The following is a 25093-nucleotide window of genomic DNA, read 5'->3' on the forward strand; positions in this document are numbered from 1 at the left end:
TGGCATCATTTTGTGTGCTACTATTTTGTCCAGGTCTCTTGCAAAATAGATTTGTAATGAGTCTAACCTGGTAAAATAAATAAATCAAATAATAACTGGAGTTTCTCTTCCGAGCTCCCTGTGGCAGCCTGGTCTCATAGACTAGACGTAACATAGTGAAAGTAAATCCAGGACACTCAAATTAGTATGTTGTGTAACATTTGATATGGTTTCATAAGGCAGAATGTTACTTAAGGCAAAAACGAAAGGAGGGTGGATGGGTGGGTTTATAATGTGAACGTGTGATTGTTTTTTGTTTCCAATGACTCATCCTTACCATTTTCCTTTCATTAAGGTTAACGCAATGGTTGCGTTTTCAAATCTCATTCCTGAAAACTTTTGCATTTGAGCTAATTAGCAACTTTTCAACTACACTGAACAAAAATGTAAACGCAACATGTAAAGTGTTGGTCCCAAGTTTCATGAGCTGAAACAAAATATCACTGAAATGTTCCATACCCACAAAAAGCTTCTTTTTTTTTAAAATTGTGGACACAAACTTGTTTACATCCCTGTTAGTAAGCATTTCAAGTGTGGCATTTCAAGATGCTGATTAAACAGCATGATCATTACACCGGTGCACCTTGTGCTGGGCACAATAAAATGCCACTGCAGTCCACGTGTAACCATGCCAGACCAGGACCTCCACATCTGGCTTCTTCACCTGCAGGATCGTCTGAGACCAGCCAAATGGACAGCTGATGAAACTGTGGGTTTGCACAACCAAATAATTTCTGCACAAACTGTCAGAAACTGTTTCAGGGATGCTCATCTGCGGGCTCGTCGTCCTCACCAGGGTGTTGACCTGACTGCAGTTTGGTGTCGTAACTGACTTCAGATAGCAACTGCTCACCTTCGATGGCCACTGGCAAGCTGGAGAAGTGTGCTCTTCACAGATGAATCGTGGTTTCAGCTGTACTGGGCAGATAGCAGACAGCGTGTATGGCGTCGTGTGGGCGAGCGGTTTGCTGATGTCAACGTTGTGAACAGAGTGCCCCTTGGATGTGGTGGTGTTATGGTATGGGCAGGCATAAGCTACGGACAACCAACACAATTGCATTTTATCGATGGCAATTTGAATGCACAGAGATACCGTGACGAGATCCTGAGGCCCATTGTCGTGCCATTCATCCGCCGCCATCACCTCATGTTTCAGCATGATAATGCACTGCCCCATGTCGCAAGGATCTGTGCACAATTCCTGGAAGCTGAAAACGTCCCAGTTCTTCCATGGCCTTCATACTTACCAGACATGTCACCCATAGAGCATGTTTGGGATGCACTGGATCGATGATTTCCAACAATATCCAGCAACTTCGCACAGCCATTAAAGAGGTGTGGGACAACATTCCACGGGCCACAATCAACAGCCTGATCAACTCTGTGCAAATTAGATGTGTTGTGCTGCATGAAGCAAATGGTGGTCACCCCAGATACTGACTGGTTTTCTTATCTATGCCCCAATTTCTTTTTTAAGGTAACGGTCACCAATAGATTCATATCTGTGTTCTTATCCATAGATTACGGCCTAATTAATTAATTTAAATTGACTGATTTCCTTTATATGAACTGTAACTCAGTAAAGGCATTGACATTGTTGCATGTTGCATTTATATTTTTGTTTAGTGTACTTACTGATAGCTCACCCTAACCTGCCCCTAATCCTAAACTTAACCTAACTTTGAACCCTAACCCCTAGCCATGCTAACATTAGTTTTAGCCACCTATCCAACATTAGCCGCAATAAATTGGAATTTGTAACATATCATACATTTGCAAATATGTAACATATTGTACGTTTTTTGAAATTGTTAATGTATAGTGCCTTCAGAAAGTATTCATACCCCTTGATGTTTTCCAAATGTTCTTGTGTTACAGCCTGATTTTAAAATGGATAAAATTGAGAATTATGTTTACAAATTATATTATCTTTACAAATTGATGAAAAATGAAAATCTGAAATGTCTTGAAACAATAAGTATTCAACTCCTATGTTATGTCAAGCCTAAATAAGTTCAAGAGTAAAACATTTCTTGACAAGTCCGCCTGGGGAGGCAGGTAGCCTAGTGGTTAGAGCGTTGGCCCGAAGGTTGGTGGATCGAGTCCCTGAGCTGACAAGGTAAAAATCTGTTGTTCTGCCCCTGAACAGGGCAGTTAACCCACTCTTCCTAGGCCGTCATTGTAAATAAGAATTTGTTCATAACTGACTTGCCTAGTTAAATCAAATTAAAAAATAAGTTGCATGGACTCACTATGTGTGCAATAATAGTGTGTAACATGATTTTCTTATTGGCTACCTCATGTCTGTACCACACACATACAATTATCTGTAAATTCCCTCAGTCGAGCAGTGAATTTCAAATACAAATTCAACCACAAAGACTAGGGAGGTTTTCCAATGCCTCGCAAAGGGTAGGTGGGTAAAAAAAAAAAAGCAGACATTGAATATCCCTTTAAACATGGTGGCGTTATTAATGGTGTATCAATACACCGTCACTAAAAAGATCCTAACTAAGTTTCCGGAGAGGAAGGAAACCGCTCAGGAATTTCACAATGAGGCCAATGCTGACTTTAAAACAGTTAAGAGTTTAATGGCTGTGATAAGAGAGAACTGAGGATGGCTCAACAACATTGTAGTTACTCCACAATACTAACCTAAATTGCAGAGTGAAAAGAAGGAAGCCTGTACAGAATAAAAAATAATCCAAAACATGCAACCTGTTTGCAATAAGGCACCTAAGTAAAACTGAACAAACAAATTGGCAAAGAAATTAACTTAATGCATTAGGTTTAGGGCAAAAGCAACACTCACAGCTGCAATTGCTGCCAAAGGAGATTCTAACATGTATTGACTCGGGTGTGAATACTTGTGTAAATGAGATATTGCTGTATTTAATTTGAAATAAATTGCAAAAATGTTTAAAAACATGTTTCCACTTTGTCATTATGGAGTTTTGTGTGAAGATGGGTGAGAAAAAACATATATTTAATCAATTTTGAATTCAGGCTGTAACACAACAAAATGTGGAATAAGTCAAGGGGTATGAATACTTTCTGAAGGGATTGTAATTGTACAAATTGTAATTTGTAACATATTATACGAAATGGATGATGGACATCCACAAATTACTACACATCATATGAAGCATAACATGTCATGAATTTACGTACAGAATAATATGAAATGCTCTGAGACCAGGTTGCCTATGGAGATAGCAGTTCTGCTTGTGATGTGTTGTGATGGTGGCTGTATGTGTGTGATGAAGGGATACAACACCCTATCATGTTAATTAGCTTGCCATCCATTTAGATATCACTGTGTGTGTGTCTGTGTGCGCAATTTTTGTATTTTATTTTCCAATGACTCATCCTTCCTGTGGTTAGTCATTCAATAATAGCTCCTCTCAGGTGTCATACCCCACACACAGACTTTCAGGTGTCAGACAGAACAGTGAAGTTATGGGCTGTGTAATGTCGGTGTTGATTAAGCCTCATTATTAACCCTACGAGGTTCGGAGTCTGCTGGTTTTCTGTTGTACCTGGTCATTAATTGCACGCACCTGGTATTCCAGGTGTAAATCAGTCCCAGATCAGAGGGGCACAATTTAAAAAATGCGGTGGAACTGGCTTTTAGGTCCAGAGTTGAGTTTGAGGGGTCTAGGGACATGAGCTATGAGTTACAGTTTGACACACACACACACACCACTGACTCACACCTCAGGACGTGACCTTGCAGCCAGAGGCAGGTCAGTCTGTAGACAGTGTAGCAGTGGAGGCTGTTGAGGGGAGGACGGCTCATAATAATGACTTGAACGAATGGAATGGCATCCAACACATGGAAACCATTCCTGTAGTTCCGCTCCAGCCATTACCACGAGCCCATCCTCCCCAATTAAGGTCCCACCAACCTCCTGTACAGTGTAGTATTTAAATATCTGTGTTAGCGTCAGAAGTGAAAACCCTGACAATGACTGCTTTCATCTCCACCACCATAACACGAAATTAGTAGGAGAGAGAAGGGGGATGGATGAAGACAGAGAATGAGAGTGGGGGAGAGATTGAGGAATAGAACGAGGATAGAGGAATGTGGTAAAGAGAGAGGGGAAGGGAGAGAGATAGTGGGGGAGAGATATTGAGGAATAGAATGAGGATAGAGGAATGTGGTGGAGAGAGAGGAGGATATTTTTGACAGTGTTTGTCTACTGACTGTTGGCAGGACAACTCTTTCTGTTTATCTGCCTTTCACCCTCTCATTTAACTCTGTATTGTTTCCACCTTCTCTTCCGAATCACAAATGTCAGATTTGACATCATCCAACAGACAACATTTAACCATCAGAACTATGTGATAGAATGGCTACAATTTCTCCGTACATGTTCCCTTTAAATGATTTCTTCTCCAGATAGAAATGTAGTCCATCAGTCGGGATTCAGGGTTGTTTAGTTTGGTATTTGGGTGAACAAAATGTATGCTGCACATGTGTGTGTGTTTGAGCTCCACCTAGGCTGGCAGGAAGGATGTTTGTGGTCGAGCGTCTGGGCTGAAATTAAATCACTTCCCCTTTGTTTGTGTGTGTGTGTGTGTGTGTGTGTGTGTGTGTGTGTGTGTGTGTGTGTATCCTGAGTTTCCCGCGGCTCACACTCTTGATGTGATTCCACCCAGGACTATGGGCCAAGGCCACTATCGTGTTATTACACATACTGTAACTGTAGAGTTACCATTATTACAGTCAGTCACTATTACTATACAAATACTATTACTACAGTACTAGAACTACAGTACTGTAACTACCGTTTTATTACCACAGTACTATAACTACAGTACTATTACCACAGTACTATTACCACAGTACTATTACTACAGTACTAGAACTACAGTACTGTAACTACCGTTTTATTACCACAGTACTATAACTACAGTACTATTACCACAGTACTATAACTACAGTACTATTACCACAGTACTATTACTACAGTACTAGAACTACAGTACTGTAACTACAGTTTTATTACCACAGTACTATGACTACAGTACTATTACTACAGTACTAGAACTACAGTACTGTAACTACAGTTTTATTACCACAGTACTATGACTACAGTACTATTACCACAGTACTATTACTACAGTACTAGAACTACAGTACTGTAACTACAGTTTTATTACCATAGTACTATAACTACAGTACTGTAACCACAGTACTATTACCACAGTACTATAACCGCAGTACTATTACCACAGTACTATAACCGCAGTACTATTACCACAGTACTATAACCGCAGTACTATTACTACAGTACTATAACCACAGTACTATTACTACAGTACTGTAACTACAGTACTGTAACTACAGTACTATTACCACAGTACTATTACCACAGTACTATAACTACAGTACTATTACCACAGTACTATTACCACAGTACTATTACTACAGTACTATTACCACAGTACTATAACTACAGTACTATTACCACAGTACTATTACCACAGTACTATAACTACAGTACTATAACCACAATACTATTACCACAGTACTATAACTACAGTACTATAACCACAATACTATTACCACAGTACTATAACTACAGTACTATTACCACAGTACTATTACTACAGTACTATAACTACAGTACTATTACCACAGTACTATTACTACAGTACTATAACTACAGTACTATGACCACATTACTATAACTACAGTACTATGACCACAGTACTATTACCACAGTACTATTACCACAGTACTATTACCACAGTACTATAACTACAGTACTATGACCACAGTACTATGACCACAGTACTATTACCACAGTACTATTACCACATGACTATTACTACAGTACTATTACCACATGACTATTACTACAGTACTATTACCACAGTACTATATGACCTGAGGTTTTTACTGACTGCATACCTTGACTAAGGAAAACCCCTTTTACTGTAAACAAGTCTTTCTGGACAACAAAACATGTATATGTTGTGATTCACAATCGGTAAAGACTCTACAAGCTCTAAAATGTGTGTGTGTTTCCAGGTCCATCTTCCCCGTCCACCCTTCGTTTCGTGTGTTGGCCCTGGCAGAGCCCCCTGTGGCGGGCAGCAGTGGTCAGCAGTGGTTGGGTCCTGAACTACTCACCATGTTCATGTTCCACAACATCCAGCCTCTGGCACGGGCACAGGAGACCAGCCTCATACAGGGCTTGGTGAGACGCCCACACACACACACACGTTGATTCAGTCATCTGTTTCCTTCATATCATCCTCCATTCATTCTCTGTCTCTCTGTCTCTCCAGACTCCCAACGTTCCGAAGGAAGCAGTGGAGCAGCTCCTCCACCTCACACACAACCTCCGACAGACCAACGACCCTACTGTAAGTGTGTGCGTGTGCGTGCGTGCATGCGCGTGTGTGTGTGTGTCCGTGCTAGTGAGTATGTGTACTAAACCGTCTGCTGTGTGTCCAGGCCCAGTCTCTAGCTTCGTCCCTGTCCACCAGACAGCTGTTGAGGATCTGTCGTCGTCTCTCTCAGTATCCAGAGGAGAGCATCGCTCACGCTGTCAACAAAGCCTGTCTCTCCAGGTACACAGAAGCACACGCACATACACACACACACACAAACTGATTTGTTAGGCAAATGTTGATTGAACTATTCCTTTAAACTGTACGTTGCTTGGGATTAAATTGTCTGATTTAGTAACCTTGTTATAATATGAATAATATGCTTTATGTTTGATTAGGTTTCTACCCAGCCTGGCTCGTTCCTCTCTACAGAAGGGCCTGGCTAGCTGCTCTATACAGGACACACAGCCTGATGCTGAGGCACACGACCACAGCTGTAAGACACACACACACCACGCACCACGCACAAACATGTATAATATATATATTTCACCCCTCCCCCTCTCTCCATCCAGGCACTGTAAAGGATGGTGTGTTGACCATAGGCAGTGTGTCAGCTCCTGTCTATAATGCTGGGGAGAAGATGAAGGTGCCTGACGTGCTCTTCTACGACAATGCACAAGTAATGGCCTCCACACACACACACACACACACAAACGCTGATTGTAGTTGTATCAACCCCTGGACTGAGGAGTTCTGAGTCCTCTCTAGAATACTGAGTGGGACTGCCCCAGATCTATACATCGCTCTCTCCTTTCCGTCTATCTTTTTTTCATGCTCCCCCACACTTTTCTCTCTCCCTCTCTCTCCTCTCTAGCTCTTTGTCGGTTCTCTCTTCCCTCTCTCTCTCACTCCTCTAGCTCTTTGTCAGTTCTCTCTCTCTCTCTCCCTCTCTCTCCTTTCTAGCTCTTTGTCGGTTCTCTCTCTCTCTCCTTTCTAGCTCTTTGTCGGTTCTCTCTCTCTCCTTTCTAGCTCTTTGTCGGTTCTCTCTCCTCTCTAGCTCTTTGTCGGTTCTCTCTCACTCTCCCTCTCTCTCCTCTCTAGCTCTTTGTCGGTTCGCTCTCTCTCTCCTCTCTAGCTCTTTGTCGGTTCTCTCTCTCTCCCTCTCTCCTCTCTAGCTCTTTGTCAGTTCTCTCTCCCTCTCTCCTCTCTAGCTCTTTGTCGGTTCGCTCTCTCTCTCTCTCTCTCTCTCCTCTAGCTCTTTGTCGGTTATCTCTCACTCTCCCCCTCTCTCTCCTCTCTAGCTCTTTGTCGGTTCTCTCTCACTCACCCTCTCTCTCTCCTCTCTAGCTCTTTGTCGGTTCTCTCTCCCTCTCTCCTCTCTAGCTCTTTGTCGGTTCGCTCTCTCTCTCCTCTCTAGCTCTTTGTCGGTTCTCTCTCACTCTCCCTCTCTCTCTCTCTTCTCTAGCTCTCTGTCGCGTCTCTCTCTTGCTCTTGCTCTATATCTGTCTTTCATCCCTCTCTCTCACTCCCTCCTTGATTCTACCTTTTTCCTGCTGTGACAGGGCTGAGAAAGATAGAGGGATAGAGAGAAGAGGGTGAGAGAGGATGTCCCTGCCTGCCCCACTTCTGAAGAACCTGCTTTCTGTCCTTTTTTGAGAGTAGAAAGGAAGAGAGGAGTAGAGGGGAAGGAGATTGAGGGAAAGCAGTGTTTTAAATGAGGCCATTTCATTGGAGGACACCTCACCCCTACTACTTAGTGTCTTGAACTACTAAACACATGTAACATGGATTCATTATAAACTTACTGTTTCTCGCTCCCTCTACAGCATATGACGGTGATGGAGGACATGCTGAAAGACTTCCTGCTGGGAGAGCACCTCCTATTGGTAGGAAATCAGGTGAGTTACAGCGCCAAAGACCAATCACAGCTTTTGCATGATTGAAATGGCCATTTAAAAATGGCTTTGGCTGCAATCCAAAGAGAGCGGTTGGCTCCTGACCCATCATTAGGGAACCACTTTATTGAGCGATCAATTAAAACTAATCGATAGCCATAGCCAAACTCAGTTAGGTCCATTGACAGTCGTGAAGAGAACTGCATAGAGTTGCATATAGAGAGATTTTAATACAGTGCTGGGCCTGTATTTGAAAGGTCCGCCCTGTCCGGGTAATCTCATTCATTATGATCTGATAGGAAAAACTGATCTTAAATCAACATTCCTACTCTGAAACTGTTTTGATCACAGGTCACTGTGAAGTAGGTCACAGTCGACAGCTGTGGGTGACTGATCACAGAGACTTTATGACCCAGTCTCTGTCTGTCCCCGTGGGCCACCCATCCTCCACCCTTCAGCACTGTCAGAGACTTTATGACCCAGTCTCTGCATGTCCCCGTGGGCCACCCATCCTTCAGCTCTGTCAGCATGGACACTCCATCCGCCGCCCACACTCCCTCCGTAGTGGACATCCTGTGCCCTCTGAAGGGCCCTAGGGTGTTCGGGGAGGGAGGGAGTGGGCGAGCTTTGGGAATAGAGCCGTCTCACAGACACACAAGCACACGCTCTGGGCCTCAACAGATATTTTAGACATGTTGGAGTCAACTGCAAGACTGATGGTTAGGAGTTGTGACAGGGATGTTCTTTAACAATAACTGGATGTGAAATAGTCCTCTTGAGATGAGTTCCCTTGGAAGTGTGTGAAGAGAAATGAGTCCTGTATTGAGAATGATGAAATGTACATTATTTCGGGCACTCTATACATGAAAAATGTGTTGACTTTATTTGCGTTAGTATTATACTGTATATTGAATACAATATTTGTGTGCGTACTCACAGGGAGTGGGAAAGAACAAGATTGTGGACAGGTTCCTCCATCTTCTCAACAGGCCCAGGGAATACCTGCAGCTTCACAGGTGAGAGGTTAAAGGTCAGATATTGTGTACCTGCGTGTGTTTGGCGGGGGGGCGACCCTATCCCACTATCCAGAATTGGTTTTGAGTGTTGATATATTCTTGCCACCTGTAAACTGCATCCCTTTTCTAATGGACCATCGTGGAGTATTCGCTGACACATATGTGGTCGTGTTATGTCAAATTGAGTGCATTTGAATCACCTAACATTTCTATTATAACAACCAGGCAAATAAGATTCCCATCTTAAATAGTGGGAGTGTTTTCCACAGCTAAATACGACTTGTCTTGTATATGTGACAAACAAGTAATTTCTTTGTTTTTAACACCCCGAGAAAAAGGTATCTGTGGGTAGCAGAGTGACTCTCTGTCGCTGCTCTCCCTTGGCTCTGCCTCTATCTGAGGGTGTTACAGACTATTTTGGTCCCAGAGAAATCAGGACAGCAGTGTTCAGGCCAAGGGGAGTAGAATAGAGCTGTTAGATAAAAAGCACACCTACAGGTGTTTCTCTTTGTTCGCCTTTAAAACGTTTTTTATTTTATTTATATTTTTATTTTATTTTTTATTTTCACTACAGATACAAACATATACATATAAACCACAGCTTACAGACCCATACCAACAAAGACTACATCTCATCTGCCCAGACTCACATGCTCACATCCCTAGTGCCGACATTCTTTCTTGCCACAATCATTTGATTTTTCCATTTTGTTAACGATGGCGGATTGTTTGATTTCCACGTTTTTAGTATATCTTTTTTCAAGATGAGAGGAGACTCGTCCACCCCATTGGGTATCTCCCTACACCCTACAAGATATGCCATGTCTTGAAATGCAGACAGAGGGATTAAAAGTTTACATTGTAATACCTCTGACTGCCAACTGTCGAGCTTTGCCCATGACATGACTCTGCCGTTCATGCTGTAATTTCTTTTTTTTTTTAATATCCTGTATAATAAATGCTATACAGTGCATTTGGAAAGTATTCAGACCCCTTCACTTACCACATTGTGTTACGTTACAACCTCCCGCAGTTGACAGCGCCTGTCAGAGCAAAAACCAAGCCATGAGGTGAAAGGAATTGTCAGTAGAGCTCCAACACAGGATTGTGTCAAGGCACAGATCTGGGGAAGGGCACCAAAATATTCTGCAGCATTGAGTTCCACTGTAGAGATGGGAGAACCTTCCAGAAGGACAACCATCTTTGCAGCACTCCACCAATCAGGCCTTTATGGTAGTGTGGCTTGGAGTTTGCCAAAGGGCACCTAAGGACTCTCAGACCATGAGAAACACGATTCTCTGGTAAGATGAAACCAAGATTGAACTCTTTGGCCTGAATGCCAAGCGTCACGTCTGGAGTAAACCTGGCACCATCCCTACGGTGAAGCATGGTGGTGGAAGCATCATGCTGTGGGGATGTTTTTCAGTGGCAGGGACTGGGAGACTACCGTAGTCAGGATCGAGGCAAAGATGAACAGAGAAAAGTACAGAGAGATCCTTGAAGAAAACCTGCTCCAGAGCACTCAGAACCTCAGACTGGGGTGAGGGTTCACCTTCTAACAGGACAACAACCCTAAGCACACAGCCAAGACAACGCAGGAGTGACTTCGGGAGTCTCTAAATGTCCTTGAGTGGTCCAGCCAGAGACCGGACTTGAACCCGGTCGAACATCTCTAGAGACCTGAAAAACAGCTGTGCAGCGATGCTCCATATACAACCTGACAGAGCTTGAGAGAATCTGCAGAGAAGAATGGAAAAACTCCCCAAATACAGGTGTGCCAAGCTTGTAGCATCATACCCAAGAAGACTCAAGGCTGTTATCGCTGCCAGAGGGGCTTCAACAAAGTACTGAGTAAAGGGTCTGTATGCTTACGTAAATGTGATATTTCAGTTTTTTATTTTTAATACATTTGCAAAAAAAAATAAAACCCTGTTTCTAATTCGTCATTATGGGGTATTGTGTGTAGATTGAGGGGGGAAAACTATTGAATCTATGTTAGAATAAGTCTTTAACGTGGAAAAAGTCAAGGGGTCTGAATACTTTCCGAATGCACTGTTTACACTGTATTAAGTGTACATTTGTCGTTACCTGTCATTTCATTAGTTATGCTCTCCCTCCATCTTGGGCCAACATCAGTTCTTTTTAAGTTTTGGGTTCAAATATTTATATATTTTTTTCCCTAAGAGATTGGAAGCTGGATATGCTCTCTGCAAGGTTTTGTATATCTTCCCTTTATCATATGAAAGATTGCTTCATAAGGTTGCTTTTTTAGGGAGTGATATTGCTTCTTGTAGAATACGTTTCACTTTCTTCCGTATTGGAACCGATGAAGTTGTACATGTTCGTAGCTTTATCCTTTTTGACAATAGACATGTAAAAAGAGTTTGGGGATGAGCATTCACATCTCCAGTGTGCTTTTAGTGCTTCTCGGGGGGGAGGGGGGCTTCTATAATTAGCCCGCCACGTGACCTTGATAGAAACAGAACATTGGTTGCGACTGGCCTGATTTCAGACCACACACACATTGATATTAGTTATTGATGTACGTTGGCCTTCAGTCTAGCCTTCAGGTGGTTCAGCATGGAGAAAACTATATCAGACAAGGTTGCCCTGACTGGGTGAGCAAGCACTTGTATCCAATCGGAATGACAATAAGTGCAGCGAGGCAAGGAAGATAACAACATCCACAAAACACGGTCATCACAAGTAGAGTCTTCGACAACAGAATGATCCTTGGTAGGATAACACATTCACCGGTATGTATTGAAAGCGAGAGCATTTTGTCCCACACAGCGTGATAACATGAAGAAACCTGCATTTTTCAGAGTTTCTGAAAATCAGCTCGCGGCAGCTTGTGTTAGACCACCTACAACATGGTTGTTAATATAGACACGCTTGTAGAAAGGCTGTTTCAACAGAGGCTCTGAATAGGATTGTAGTTTACCTGGCAGTGATATAGACAGGACACATGCACGTGTCAAGGAATATATATATACACACACACACACACGCGCACTGCTCTCTCAGTTACAAGGAGACCGGTCTCACTATGCTCATCATGTGAAAACATCCATAGGCGTGACAGTCAACGGATCAGTCTATTATATAGCACTGGGACAGTCAGACAGATAGACAATAAGGTCAGTGGTCCCCTAGTAATCATTCTGCTTGACTGGACAGCAGCAAATCACACAATAGCCGAGTCTAGAGATGAGATGCAACCATCACGCATCGTCTTCAGTTTCCAGGGGAGAGACAGGAGTTCAGTTGATGGCTTTCCTTTGTGATCTCCTCAGTTCCCACTCCTGTGCTTTGCAGAGCAACTTGACTGTAGGCAGGGTTTTACCCTTCTGTCTTACATGAGTGAGGGGTGGGGGGGGCTGCCGTTTACGTGTACGTTTAGTTTTCATGTCAGATTCCTCCTCACGTGGAGGGCCTCTGTAATTACTGAGAGAAAGTAGAGGTTGTCTGGTGAAAGTCGTCTGAAAGACAGAAGCAGACGGGGACAGGGCTGCATGTAGATGTGACCTAGTTAGCTACTATAGCTGTGTGTGTGTGTGTGTGTGTGTGTGTGTGTGTGTGTGTGTGTGTGTGTGTGTGTGTGTGTGTGTGTGTGTGTGTGTGTGTGTGTGTGTGTGTGTGTGTGTGTGTGTGTGTGTGTGTGTGTGTGTGTGTGGGGGGGGTGGCCTGGTTAGCACTAGCTAATTTTAGACCAAAATCATGGCTTTGGGGAGGCAGCCTGTCATGAAGTGTACTGAGATGAGTGTGTGGGTGTTGGCATGTGTGTATGTTTGCGCACGCATGTGCGTGTGGGTACGTCCACTGAGCGGCGTCTCAAAATGATGATTGAGAAGCAGCCTGTCCATCAAACAGAGAAACCGAGGCATGCTGTACAGGTCACACATTGACAGTGAGCAGACTCATGTGTTTTTGATCTTAAATGGAAACTGGCCTGGATGGGGAGAACCGTTCCATCTCCTCTACGTGTGTTATTGACTGTAAAGTGTGTGTGACCCACCCTTCCGTCCTCTCCCCTTTCCAGGGACACTACAGTTCAGACCCTGACCCTACAGCCTTCTGTTAGAGATGGAATTATCATCTACGAGGACTCACCACTGGTCAGTATGACTTCTCTCTCTCAGCTTTACTTGCATAAATGCCCAGGTCAATGTTGCCAAAGCGAAGTGATACAAAAACAACCGTGACAACAATAAGAATAGTAGCTATAATACTAAAGGGAAAACCGTGTGTATATACACTGAGTATACAAAACATTAGGAACACCTGCTGTTTCCATGACAGACTGACCAGGTGAATCCAGATGAAAGCTATCATCTCTTATTGATGTCACTTGTTAAATCCACTTCAGTCAATGTAGATGAAGGGGGGTTGAAGGAGGATTTTTAAGCCTTGAGACATGGATTGTGTATGTGTGCGATTCAGAGGGTGAATGGGAAAGACAAAAGATTTGAAGTGCCTTTGAACAGGGTATGGTTGTAGGTGCCAGGTGCAAAGGTTTGTGTCAAGAACTGCAATGCTGCTGGGTTTTTCACGCTCAACCGTTTCCCGTGTGTATCAAGAATAGTCCACCACCCAAAGGACATCGAGCCAATGCTTGACACAACTGTGGAAAGTATTGGAGTCAACGTGGGCCAGAGTCCATGTCCCGACGAATTAAGGCTCTTCTCAGGGCAAATGGGGGTAGTGAAACTCTATTAGGAAGCTGTTCTTGTTGTTTTGTACACTCAGTGTATTATATTATACATTCAGTACACTCCGTGTATTATATTATACATTCAGTACACTCCGTGTATTATATTATACATTCAGTACACTCAGTGTATTATATTATACATTCAGTACACTCAGTGTATTATATTATACATTCAGTACACTCCGTGTATTATATTATACATTCAGTACACTCAGTGTATTATATTATACATTCAGTACACTGAGTGTATTATACACTGCTCAAAAAAATAAAGGGAACACTTAAACAACACAATGTAACTCCAAGTCAATCACACTTCTGTGAAATCAAACTGTCCACTTAGGAAGCAACACTGATTGACAATAAATGTCACATGCTGTTGTGCAAATGGAATAGACAACAGGTGGAAATTATAGGCAATTAGCAAGACACCCCCAATAAAGGAGTGGTTCTGCAGGTGATAACCACAGACCACTTCTCAGTTCCTATGCTTCCTGGCTGATGTTTTGGTCACTTTTGAATGCTGGCGGTGCTTTCACTCTAGTGGTAGCATGAGACGGAGTCTACAACCCGTGTCTGTCAGCGTAGTGTCCAGAGCATGGAGGCGCTACTAGGAGACAGGCCAGTACATCAGGAGACGTGGAGGAGGCCGTAGGAGGGCAACAACCCAGCAGCAGGACCGCTACCTCCGACTTTGTGCAAGGAGGAGCACTGCCAGAGCCCTGCAAAATGACCTCCAGCAGGCTACAAATGTGCATGTGTCTGCTCAAACGGTCAGAAACAGACTCCATGAGGGTGGTATGAGGGCCCGATGTCCACAGGTGGGGGTTGTGCTTACAGCCCAACACAGTGCAGGACGTTTGGCATTTGCCAGAGAACACCAAGATTGGCAAATTCGCCACTGGCGCCCTGTGCTCTTCGCAGATTAAATCAGATTCACACTGAGCACATGTGACAGTCTGGAGATGCCGTGGAGAATGTTCTGCTGCCTGCAACATCCTCCAGCATGACCAGTTTGGCGGTGGGTCAGTCATGGTGTGGGGTGGCATTTCTTTGGGGGGCCGCACAGCCCTCCATGTGCTCGCCAGAGGTAGCCTGACTGCCATTAGGTACCGAGATGAGATCCTCAGACCCCTTGTGAGACCATATGCTGGTGCGGTTGGTCCTGGGTTCCTCCTAATGCAAGACAATCCTAGACCTCATGTGGCTGGAGTGTGTCAGCAGTTCCTGCAAGATGAAGGCATTGATGCTATGGACTGGCCCGCCCATTCCCCAGACCTGAATCCAATTGAGGACATCTGGGACATCATGTCTCGCTCCATCCACCAACGCCACGTTGCACCACTGACCGTCCAGGAGTTGGCGGATGCTTTAGTCCAGGTCTGGGAGGAGAGCCCTCAGGAGACCATCCGCCACCTCATCAGGAGCACGCCCAGGTGTTGTAGGGAGGTCATACAGGCACGTGGAGGCCACACACACTACTGAGCCTCATTTTGACTTGTTTTAAGGACATTACATCAAAGTTGGATCAGCCTGTAGTGTGGTTTTCTACTTTAATTTTGAGTGTGACTCCAAATCCAGAGCTCCATGGGTTGATAAATTTGATTTCCATTGATAATTTTTGTGTGATTTTGTTGTCAGCACATTCAACTATGTAAAGAAAAAAGTATTTAATAAGAATATTTCATTCATTCAGATGGAGGATGTGTTATTTTAGTGTTCCCTTTATTTTTTTGAGCAGTGTATTATACATTCAGTACACTCCGTGTATTATATTATACATTCAGTACACTCCGTGTATTATAGTATACATTCAGTACACTCAGTGTATTATATTATACATTCAGTACACTCAGTGTATTATATTATACATTCAGTAAACTCAGTGTATTATATTATACATTCAGTACACTCAGTGTATTATAGTATACATTCAGTACACTCAGTGTATTATAGTATACATTCAGTACTCTTTTATACTAATGCAATTTCTCAGAGAAATTGTTTAAAAGTAATAATTACAGTAAAATAAAAACTATTTTGACACCCTTGTTTTCAGTACTCCAGCACCCTACCCGTGTGAGAACAATAACACTGAGCCTATTTCTAAAACGTTTTATGAGATTGGAGAACAGGTTGGGAGGGATCTCAGACTGTACCTCCAAACAGAATCTTTCCAGATCCTTGATATCATTTGTCTGTGCTTATGGACTGCTCTCTTCAATTCAAACCACAGGTTTTCAATGGGGTTCAAGTCCGGAGACTCAGCTTGCCATTGCAAAATTGAGATTTTGTGGTCATCTAACCATTTTCTTTATGAATTTTGAAATGTGCTTGTGGTTATTGTCTTGCTGGAAGATCCACTTGTGCCCAAGCGTTTTTGGGCTAAAATGTTCTGGTACTTGGTAATGTTCACAATGCCGTTGACCTTAACAAGGACCACAGGACCAGTGGAAGCAAAATAGCCCAGTAACATCAAAGATGCACCCCCATATTTTACCATAAATATGAGGTACTTTTCTGCATGTGCTTCTGTTTTTTGTCTCCAAACCCACCACTAGTGTGTGTGGCCAAAGAGCTCTATTTTCATATCACAAATAAATATCCAACACAGAAATGTAATAATGTTCAACGGTCAGAATCTAATTTAACTCTTTTCATTTTTTTTCATTAAAAAAAAATAAAAAAATGAAGGTGGTACTTATATTGTCTATTACTTATAATACACGGAGAAAAGAATACATTTAATGTTTCCTCCTTTCGCTTGTGTCAAGCTGTGACACTGTGCTGCCAACTCTATAACATCAGACCTTTCCCCTGAAAGTATACACAGTTTATTTTCGTTTGATTGTTCTGTGAATGTAGAAATGTTGAATTTGGGAATGAAGGACTCCTTAATTAATATATATTTGGGGCAGGTGATTAGAAAGTGTTCTTCAATTTCGATCTCTCTTGGCCCACAGTGGTGACGTAGCCTGTCCTCTCTGTTCAACCATGTTTCTTTGATGGTGTCCTGTCAGTTGCCAGTCTATGATCACTACTTCTGTATTTGGTTCAGGTTTGTATTTGTTTGGGGTCTTTTACACGGGTCAAGCATTCAGCTGAAGATCTTTCCCCCCCCCAATGTTTGGTTGCATCCCCGTCTTTCTCTGACCTTTGGCCTCACTCCGCTAATAGTCGATGTATGCGTTCTAGTTATTCACCTCCAGCTGTGAACAATTTACTCTTGGGGCTAGATCACTTGTTCATTTCAATCTTGTGTTTCTGGGTTTTGTTAAGTTTTGCTCTCCATCCCACTCTCTCTTTCTCTCCATCTCTCTCTCTCTCTCCTACTCCCTTTAACACTCAATTATGGTATTTACACACTGTGTGTGTGCCTGTGTAGGTGAAAGCTGTGAAGATGGGCCACATCCTAGTGATAGACGAGGCCGACAAAGCTCCCACTAACGTCACCTGTATACTGAAGACCCTGGTGGAGAGTGGAGAGATGATCCTCGCAGACGGACGCAGGATCGTCTCTGGTACACACTCACATGGACTGCCAGACACACACACACACAGTATTGTTTACATTCCTCTGTGAGGCTAGACTATTCAGCATAGTGACAGTCTATTAGGTACGTTTAGTTAGAAGTGGAAAGTAAAACCAAGCGTAAACAGCCTACGACTCGAAGTCTACTGGTACCTGTCCATAAAGGCTTTTATGCTAACCCCCGTGAGTGGCTTGGATGGCCCTGGATTGTATATCATAGATCTGTTTATCTTTGTTGTCATTCTATCTTCTATTTATCCCTTCAATTATCCCCTCTGTCTCTAAAGAGTACCTGGGACACTTCTTTGTCACCTGCCTAAACCACTCTTTGTTTTGGCTGAAGGGAGTGTGCTCGTTCGTGCGTGTATGTGTGCGCGTGTGAGTCTGTGCATGTGTGTTTTGTACTTAACAGTGTGTTGTGTCCTCATTAGACCCATTAGAAGCAGAGAGGAGACCTAACACCATAGCCATGCACCCAGACTTCAGGATGCTGGTCCTGGCTAACAGACCTGGCTTCCCCTTCTTGGGAAACGACTTCTTTGGCTCACTGGGTAAGACTCAGCTTTTGCAGTAACACTTCACTTGAAGGGTACCTACATAAGGACTCCATAACACATTCATAAGCCATAGTGGATAGCATTTGTATGTCTCTGTGTCCAGTAGGATTGAATTTAGCGGTAGTTTCCTGAGCCAATGCTAACTATCGTTAGTGCAACGGCTGGAAGTCTGTATCTACTAGCACGCTAGTCATTGTGCTAGCGCGAGTTAACAACTTCCTTCAAACTGCTCGCAGAGACATAAACATGGTATCCACGGGTTCATGTGACTTTGGGGGAGTAGATTAACGGCCTCATTGCCAACATCCCGAAGTATCCCTTAATAAAGAGCGGCAACACTGTAGAGACCGTTCGACTACATAAGGACTTCAAAACACACTCATAAGCCATACATACCACGTTCATAAGTAGCACATAAGCACTTACGAAAACAAACACCAAATTGATGTTCTTATCAGCTATGTCACGGTAACGTCACTTAGACGGAAAATTGACACATGTTGACATGTTGACAACCATATTACAGGTGACATCTTCAGCTGCCACGCGGTGGACAACCCCAAGCCGCAGGCGGAGTTTGCCATGCTGAAGCAGTACGGGCCAGCGGTTCCCGACGCCACCCTGCACAAGCTGGTGGCAGCCTTCGGAGAGCTACGTGCCATGGCAGACCAAGGCACCATCACCTACCCCTACTCCACCAGGGAGGTGGTCAATATAGTCAAACATCTGCAGGTGTGCTACACACACACACACAACCGTATATACTCATGCCAGAACAGTGGTTTGATGCTTTAGTGGGTCAGAGTTCTTTTTTTTGTTTTTTTGTTTTGAATTTGACCCCTTTTTCTCCCCAAGTTCGTGGTATCCAATTGTTTAGTAGCTACTATCTTGTCTCATCGCTACAACTCCCTTACGGGCTCGGGAGAGACGAAGGGTGAAAGTCATGCGTCCTCCGATACACAACCCAACCAAGCCGCACTGCTTCTTAACACAGCGCACATCCAACCCGGAAGCCAGCCGCACCAATGTGCCGGAGGAAACACTGTGCACCTGGCAACCTTGGTTAGCCCGCACTGCGTCCGGCCCGCTGCAGGAGTCTCTGGTGCGCGATGAGTCAAGGATATCCCTACCGGTCAAGCCCTCCCTAACCCGGACGACGCTGGGCCAATTGTGCGTCGCCCCACGGACCTCCCGGTCGCGGGAGTACAGCGCCCTTAACCACTGCGCCACCCGGGAGGCCCTGGGTCAGAGTTCTTCTATGAAGAGTGAATCATGTTAATTCATGGGGGAAGGTCCTAAGGGTGTCCTTGTGTCTGAGTGACCATGTTACCTCCCACTTCCATGACCTCAGCCTGCCTGGAGAGAAACATGCATGCGTACCCTGAGGAGACATATACTGTATACAGAAAGTATTCACACCCCTTGACTTTTTCCACATTTTGTCACATTACAGCCTTATTCTAAAATTGATTAACAAAGAACATTTCTCTCTCTACACACAATACCCCATACTGACAAAGCAAAAATAGGTTTTTGGAAATGTTTGCATATTTATAAAAAATAAAATAAAATAATAATATCTAATTTACATAAGTAATCAGACCCTTTACTCAGTACTTTGTTGAAGCACCATTGGCAGCAATTAGAGCATTGAGTATTCTTGGGTATGACGCTACAAGCTTGGCACACCTGTATTTGGGGAGTTTCTCCCATCGTTCTCTGCAGATCCTCTCAAGCTCTGTCAGGTTGGATGGGGAGCGTTGCTGCACAGATATTTTCAGGTCTTTCCAGAGATGTTCAATCAGGTTGAAGTCCGGGATCTGGCTGGGCCACTCAAGGACATTCAGAGACTTGTCCCGAAGCCACTCCTGCATTCTCTTGGCTGTGTGCTTAGGGTCGTTGTCCTGTTAGAGGGTGAACCTTCGACCCAGTCTGAAGACCTGAGCTCTCTGGATCAGGTTTTCATCAAGGGTCTCTCTGTGCTTTGCTCCGTTCATCTTTGCCTCGATCCTGACTAGTCTACCAGTCCCTGCCACTGAAAAACATCCCCACGGCATGATGCTGCCACCACCATGCTTCACCGTAGGGATGGTTACAGGTTTCCTCCAGACGTGACGCTTGGCATTCAGGCCGAAGAGTTCAATCTAGGTTTAATCAGACCAGATAATTTTGTTTCTCATGGTCTGAGTTTGCTTTAGGTGCCTTTTGGCAAACACCTCCCTGACAAAGGTCCTTCTCCCAGCTCTTCATAGAGTCTTGGTGGTTCCAAACTTTTTCCATTTAATAATGGTGGATTCCTCTGTGTTCTTTGACCTTCAATGCTACAGAAATGTTTTGGTACCCTTCCCCAGATCTGTGCCTCAACACAATCCTGTCTCTGAGCTCCACGGACAATTCGTTTGACCTCATGGCTTGGTTTTTGCTCTGACATGCACTGTCAACTGTTGGATCTTATATAGACAGCTGCGTGCCTTTCCAAATCATGTCCAATCAATTGATTTTGCCACAGGTGGACTCCAATCAAGTTGTAGAAACAGGAAACAGGATGCACCTGAGCTCAATTTCAAGTCTCATAGTAAAGAGTCTGAATACTTAAGTAAACAAGGTATTTCTGTTTTTTTATTCTTAATACGTTTGCAACAATTTCTAAAAACCTGTTTTCACTTTGTCATTATGGGGTATCATGTATAGGTTGATGAGGACAATTTTTTTTATTTTTTTTTAATCCATTTTAAAGTATGGCTGTAAGGTAACAAAATGTGTAAAAGGTGAAGGGGTCTGAATACTTTCAGGACTCACCGTATAGGCCAAGCTTGTCCAGTGTTCTGGTGCGTGGAGTGGTGGGGGGGGGGGGGAGTAGAACACTCAGAGAGACTCTTTTGGTACATCACAGTATGTTTACATCGACTAACCATCTCCCTCATCCAGACGGCTGCTGCATATGACATGCTTCTATTTTTACCTCTCGTATCATTAATCATCGGGGCAGAGAGGAGCACATCCCCATGGCAACACAGAGAGTGATGTTAGTGTAGGGATAGTTAGCCGGGAAAGTAGTGAGGTGAGAAGAGAGGGATGAGCTGTGTATTGTCCTCACACTGACCCTGCTGGTTACACTTCCACTACTGCTGGGTGTTTATTCTCTCTCTCTCTCCATTGCGCTCCCCCTTCTTTCTCTCCCCCCTGTCACTCACCATACAGAGATTCCCAGATGAGGGGTTGGCCAACGTGGTGCGGAACGTCTTTGACTTTGACTCGTACAACAAGGACACGCGGGAGGTACTGATCGAAGCGCTGCACAAGCACGGCATTCCCATCGGAGCCAAGCCCAGCAGCGTCCACCTGGCCAAGGAGTAAGACCACCGTGACCACGGGAGAATCACCAACACACACACACACCCTGGCCTCTAGCATACACTGGCACCCTGAGCCCGGAACAGATGCATAGAAAGAGGGAGAGAGGACAGAAAGAAGTGTGTACGGACACATGAGATGGGCGTCGAGTCGTGGTCAAATAACTCTTGACTGTGACACAATCAGTATGCCTTGCTAGAGAGGGGCTACGGTGAGGCTTGTTCAACAGGCCACTAGAAAGACACTAATTGGACAAGCCACTTGCTGCTAGCTGTTTAATAAGATTAATAACCCCCCTAGACATGACCATGTACTGACAGTGTACCACACCCAGGAATGAGGATAGCATGGATAGTCAGTTTACTTTTCCCTGCACACGAGTCTGCTATCGTAGATTAGTAACTGTCTACTGTGCCTCGCAAGCATAACCACTCACTACTGGCCAACGTTGATGGTTGGTTATACAGTATGTATGTACTGTTACGCATCTACCTGTACGGTTGTACAGCCTTTTTTATATATTCAAATGTTTTAGGTTTGAATGTATGATGTTTTACCGTCTCAATATTCCTCTATTCCGATTAAATGAAGTATTTCCTCATTTCATTAGAAAGGCAGGTAAGGATTAATTTAAGATTATATTCCATCTCATCATAAATGTGTAGATTTTAATAAAGGAAAATATTTGTTTCTTCTGTCTCCTGTTTTTCATTATAAACCCTGTTTTTGTGAATTTGTCTTTTATAATCCTCAAGTAGAACAAGGGCCAAACAGGGAAGAAACAAGTATTTTCCTTCCACGACGAGTCTTTATGAGTCTAGATTGGTATGATATGATTGTGTTTAATAGACTAGGTTAGATGTGCTATTACTAAGGCTATCTACAGGTACTGTACGGCAATCTGATTCCAGGCATGGCAACTTAACACCAAACGGGCATGTGTACCAGGGTTGGATTCAATTTAGAATTGAATTGAGAATGCATCTAAATTCATATTCAATTATTGAATTGTAATTGACATTTAATTGAAGTAAACAACAGTATATAGAATTGCAATTTGAATTAAGGGAAATATCATTTAAGTTGGTGAAATTCAATGAAATTCAAGTGCCTCATTCTATTTTAGGTGGAGTCTATACAAATATACATATTGTAAAACATAAAACATGTTTTTATAGACATGCATTTAAAATATTGTTGAAACAGTTGATTTTCAGGACAAACTCCTAAAATTAATGATCAAGGGAAACAAAACCTGTATGCAAATATTCAAAGTTATTACATTTCATTATACACTTTCCAGAATGCATTAGTTTAACACTCAAGTTGACCCCGAGGCCTTCAAAAAGAAGCCAAACAAATGAAATGTTTGGTGGAACTATAATAGGTTATTTATTCTAAGCAACAAGTTTCAAAGAGTGAATTAACATTGTTCCCAGAGAAAAGTGATGCATTCTTTGGTATCTGGAAGTGACCTGTCCGATTCAATGTTCTATGACTGAGTGAAATTTCTTTGAATTGCACTGAATTCAATTCTACTTCCTATCATTCAAATGCTGCATCCTGTGGGGTGGGGCTAATTCAATTCCAATTTATATTAATGAGTTGAATGGGAGTCAATTCCAAAATGTTATTGAGCCCAACCCTGGTGTGTACCGCATTGTCATATTCAATTTCCCATATTTATTAAATAGAAATGCTTTGGTCGCAATCTAAAATGGGATTTAGCCAATACACGGAATAACCTACCACAATCCTTTTTGTCCAGTTGTATCAAGTAAATATCTCTACTCTGTGAACTCGAGCAGTCCAAATTGGGACAAGCGGTTACTAGACACGTTGTATAATGCCTTCAGAATTTCTATTTTTAGGGTGATTTCTATTGAGTTGGACAGTTCCTGGTGGATTGGTATATTGTGGTGTTGTTTCTTACATCCCACTTGCGACCTATTGCGCCGTGGCCTAAACCCAGCAGTGAGTCATGGGAAAGTGTGGGTTTCCATAGAAGATCTGGACACATGAGACACAGTATTCATACACAGACCACACAAAATGCTATTTATTCACAGACCACACAAAACGCACAACTTATTGATATCCCCTCGTCTGTATTTTCAGATTAGTGCAGATGAGGGAGAGAAGACGATGAACGTTTGACTGAGATGCACCCCCATATCTTTTTACTCAAATCCCATACGATATGTCCTCACGATTGGCGCAGTGGTCTAAGGCAATGCATCGCAGTACTAGCTGTGCCACTAGAGATTCTGGGTCCAGGCTCTGTCGCAGCCGGCAGCGACCGGGAGACCCATGGGGTGGCGCACAATTGGCCCGGTGTCGTCCGGGTTCGGGGATAATTTGACCGGCAGGGATGTCCTTGTCCCATCGCGCACTAGTGACTGCTGTGGCGGGCCGGGCACAGTGCACGCTGACATGGTCGCCAGGTGTACGGTGTTTCCTCTGACACGTTGGTGCGGATGGCTTCCGGGTTAAGTGGGGATTGTGTCAAGAAGCAGTGCGGCTGGTTGGGTTGTGTTTCGGAGGATGCACGGCTCTCGACCAAGACTCTAACTACCAATTGGAAACCATGAACTTGGGGAGAAAAAGGGGTAAATTTAATCCCATATGATACTACACTTACCCTATATACATGTAGTGCACTTAGTTTTAGTCAGTCCTAGAGCCCTATTTGTACTTTAGGGAATAGGGCTTCATTGAGATCCTAAGATTCCTTCGCACCTTTCTGATAGTGCTGTGTGTGGTTGTCATGGTAATGACCTGTGACCTCTCCCCCTCCCTCATAGGCTTCCCCTCCCAGAGGTCAGGATGTCTGGCTACTGGACCACCAACCAGGAGGGGAATGCCAGGCGCAAACTGCTCTGCCCTACAGAGACGCACCCTATCGATATAAAGGTAATAACACACACACACACACACACACATTTTAAATATACTAACACACACATTTTAAAGGTACTAACACACACACACACACATTTTAAAGATACTAACACACACACACAGTTTATGAAGTGCATAGGGGCTAGAGGTTTCTAGACGGGGCCATCAATTTGTGTCCTTGACTTTGTAGGGGCCAGTGTTTCTACGTGTGCAGGGCTATCCCTGTGAGAGGCAGGAGTCCAGAGCTCTGAGCTTTACCGAAGAGAAAGCTACCTGGCAGATCCCTATGAGCGAGGTCAACATCATCTGTGACATCACCACCAACAACGGTAGGAGATCCATACACACGCCGCCACACGCATGCATTTAAACACACCTCACACACACACACACACACACACACACACACATCGCAAACTGTGTGGCTACATGTAACCCAGTATGTCTGCACGCAACGAGAGAACAAGAGTACACAACAGCCCCCACCTCCTCCACACACTAGCACACTAACTTCCTATTTCAGATGCGATCTACATGGCTACGTGTAACCCGGTGTGCCTGTTTGCCATGAAGGAGAGCGGGGACACAGTCCAGTGTATGGAGCTGTATGATGTCTTCCCCAGGACCATCAGTGGAGTCTGGCAGCCCTTTGTGACTGTCGCTGCCCTGGGCAGCCCACTGGAGGGACAGGTGGTGCTACATGAGGAACAGGTAGGGGAGACCTCAGAGACGCACAC

The 25093-nt window shown here is 43.7% G+C and overlaps 1 protein-coding gene across 1 annotated transcript in view; it reads left to right on the forward strand.

Annotated features, from left to right (window-relative positions):
- vwa8 (von Willebrand factor A domain containing 8) overlaps positions 1-25093 on the forward strand; it is a 110933-nt gene that overhangs the window by 25909 nt on the left and 59931 nt on the right. The window contains 15 exon segments of the mRNA XM_064976148.1: positions 6080-6248; positions 6340-6417; positions 6509-6624; positions 6783-6880; positions 6960-7066; positions 8214-8285; positions 9222-9298; positions 13341-13416; positions 17398-17533; positions 17976-18095; positions 18628-18833; positions 21303-21454; positions 24260-24368; positions 24547-24685; positions 24880-25067. Coding sequence (XP_064832220.1) covers positions 6080-6248; positions 6340-6417; positions 6509-6624; positions 6783-6880; positions 6960-7066; positions 8214-8285; positions 9222-9298; positions 13341-13416; positions 17398-17533; positions 17976-18095; positions 18628-18833; positions 21303-21454; positions 24260-24368; positions 24547-24685; positions 24880-25067 — 1843 coding nt within the window.

Source organism: Oncorhynchus masou, chromosome 10 (genome assembly GCF_036934945.1).
Source record: "Oncorhynchus masou masou isolate Uvic2021 chromosome 10, UVic_Omas_1.1, whole genome shotgun sequence".
Lineage (NCBI taxonomy): Eukaryota > Metazoa > Chordata > Actinopteri > Salmoniformes > Salmonidae > Oncorhynchus > Oncorhynchus masou.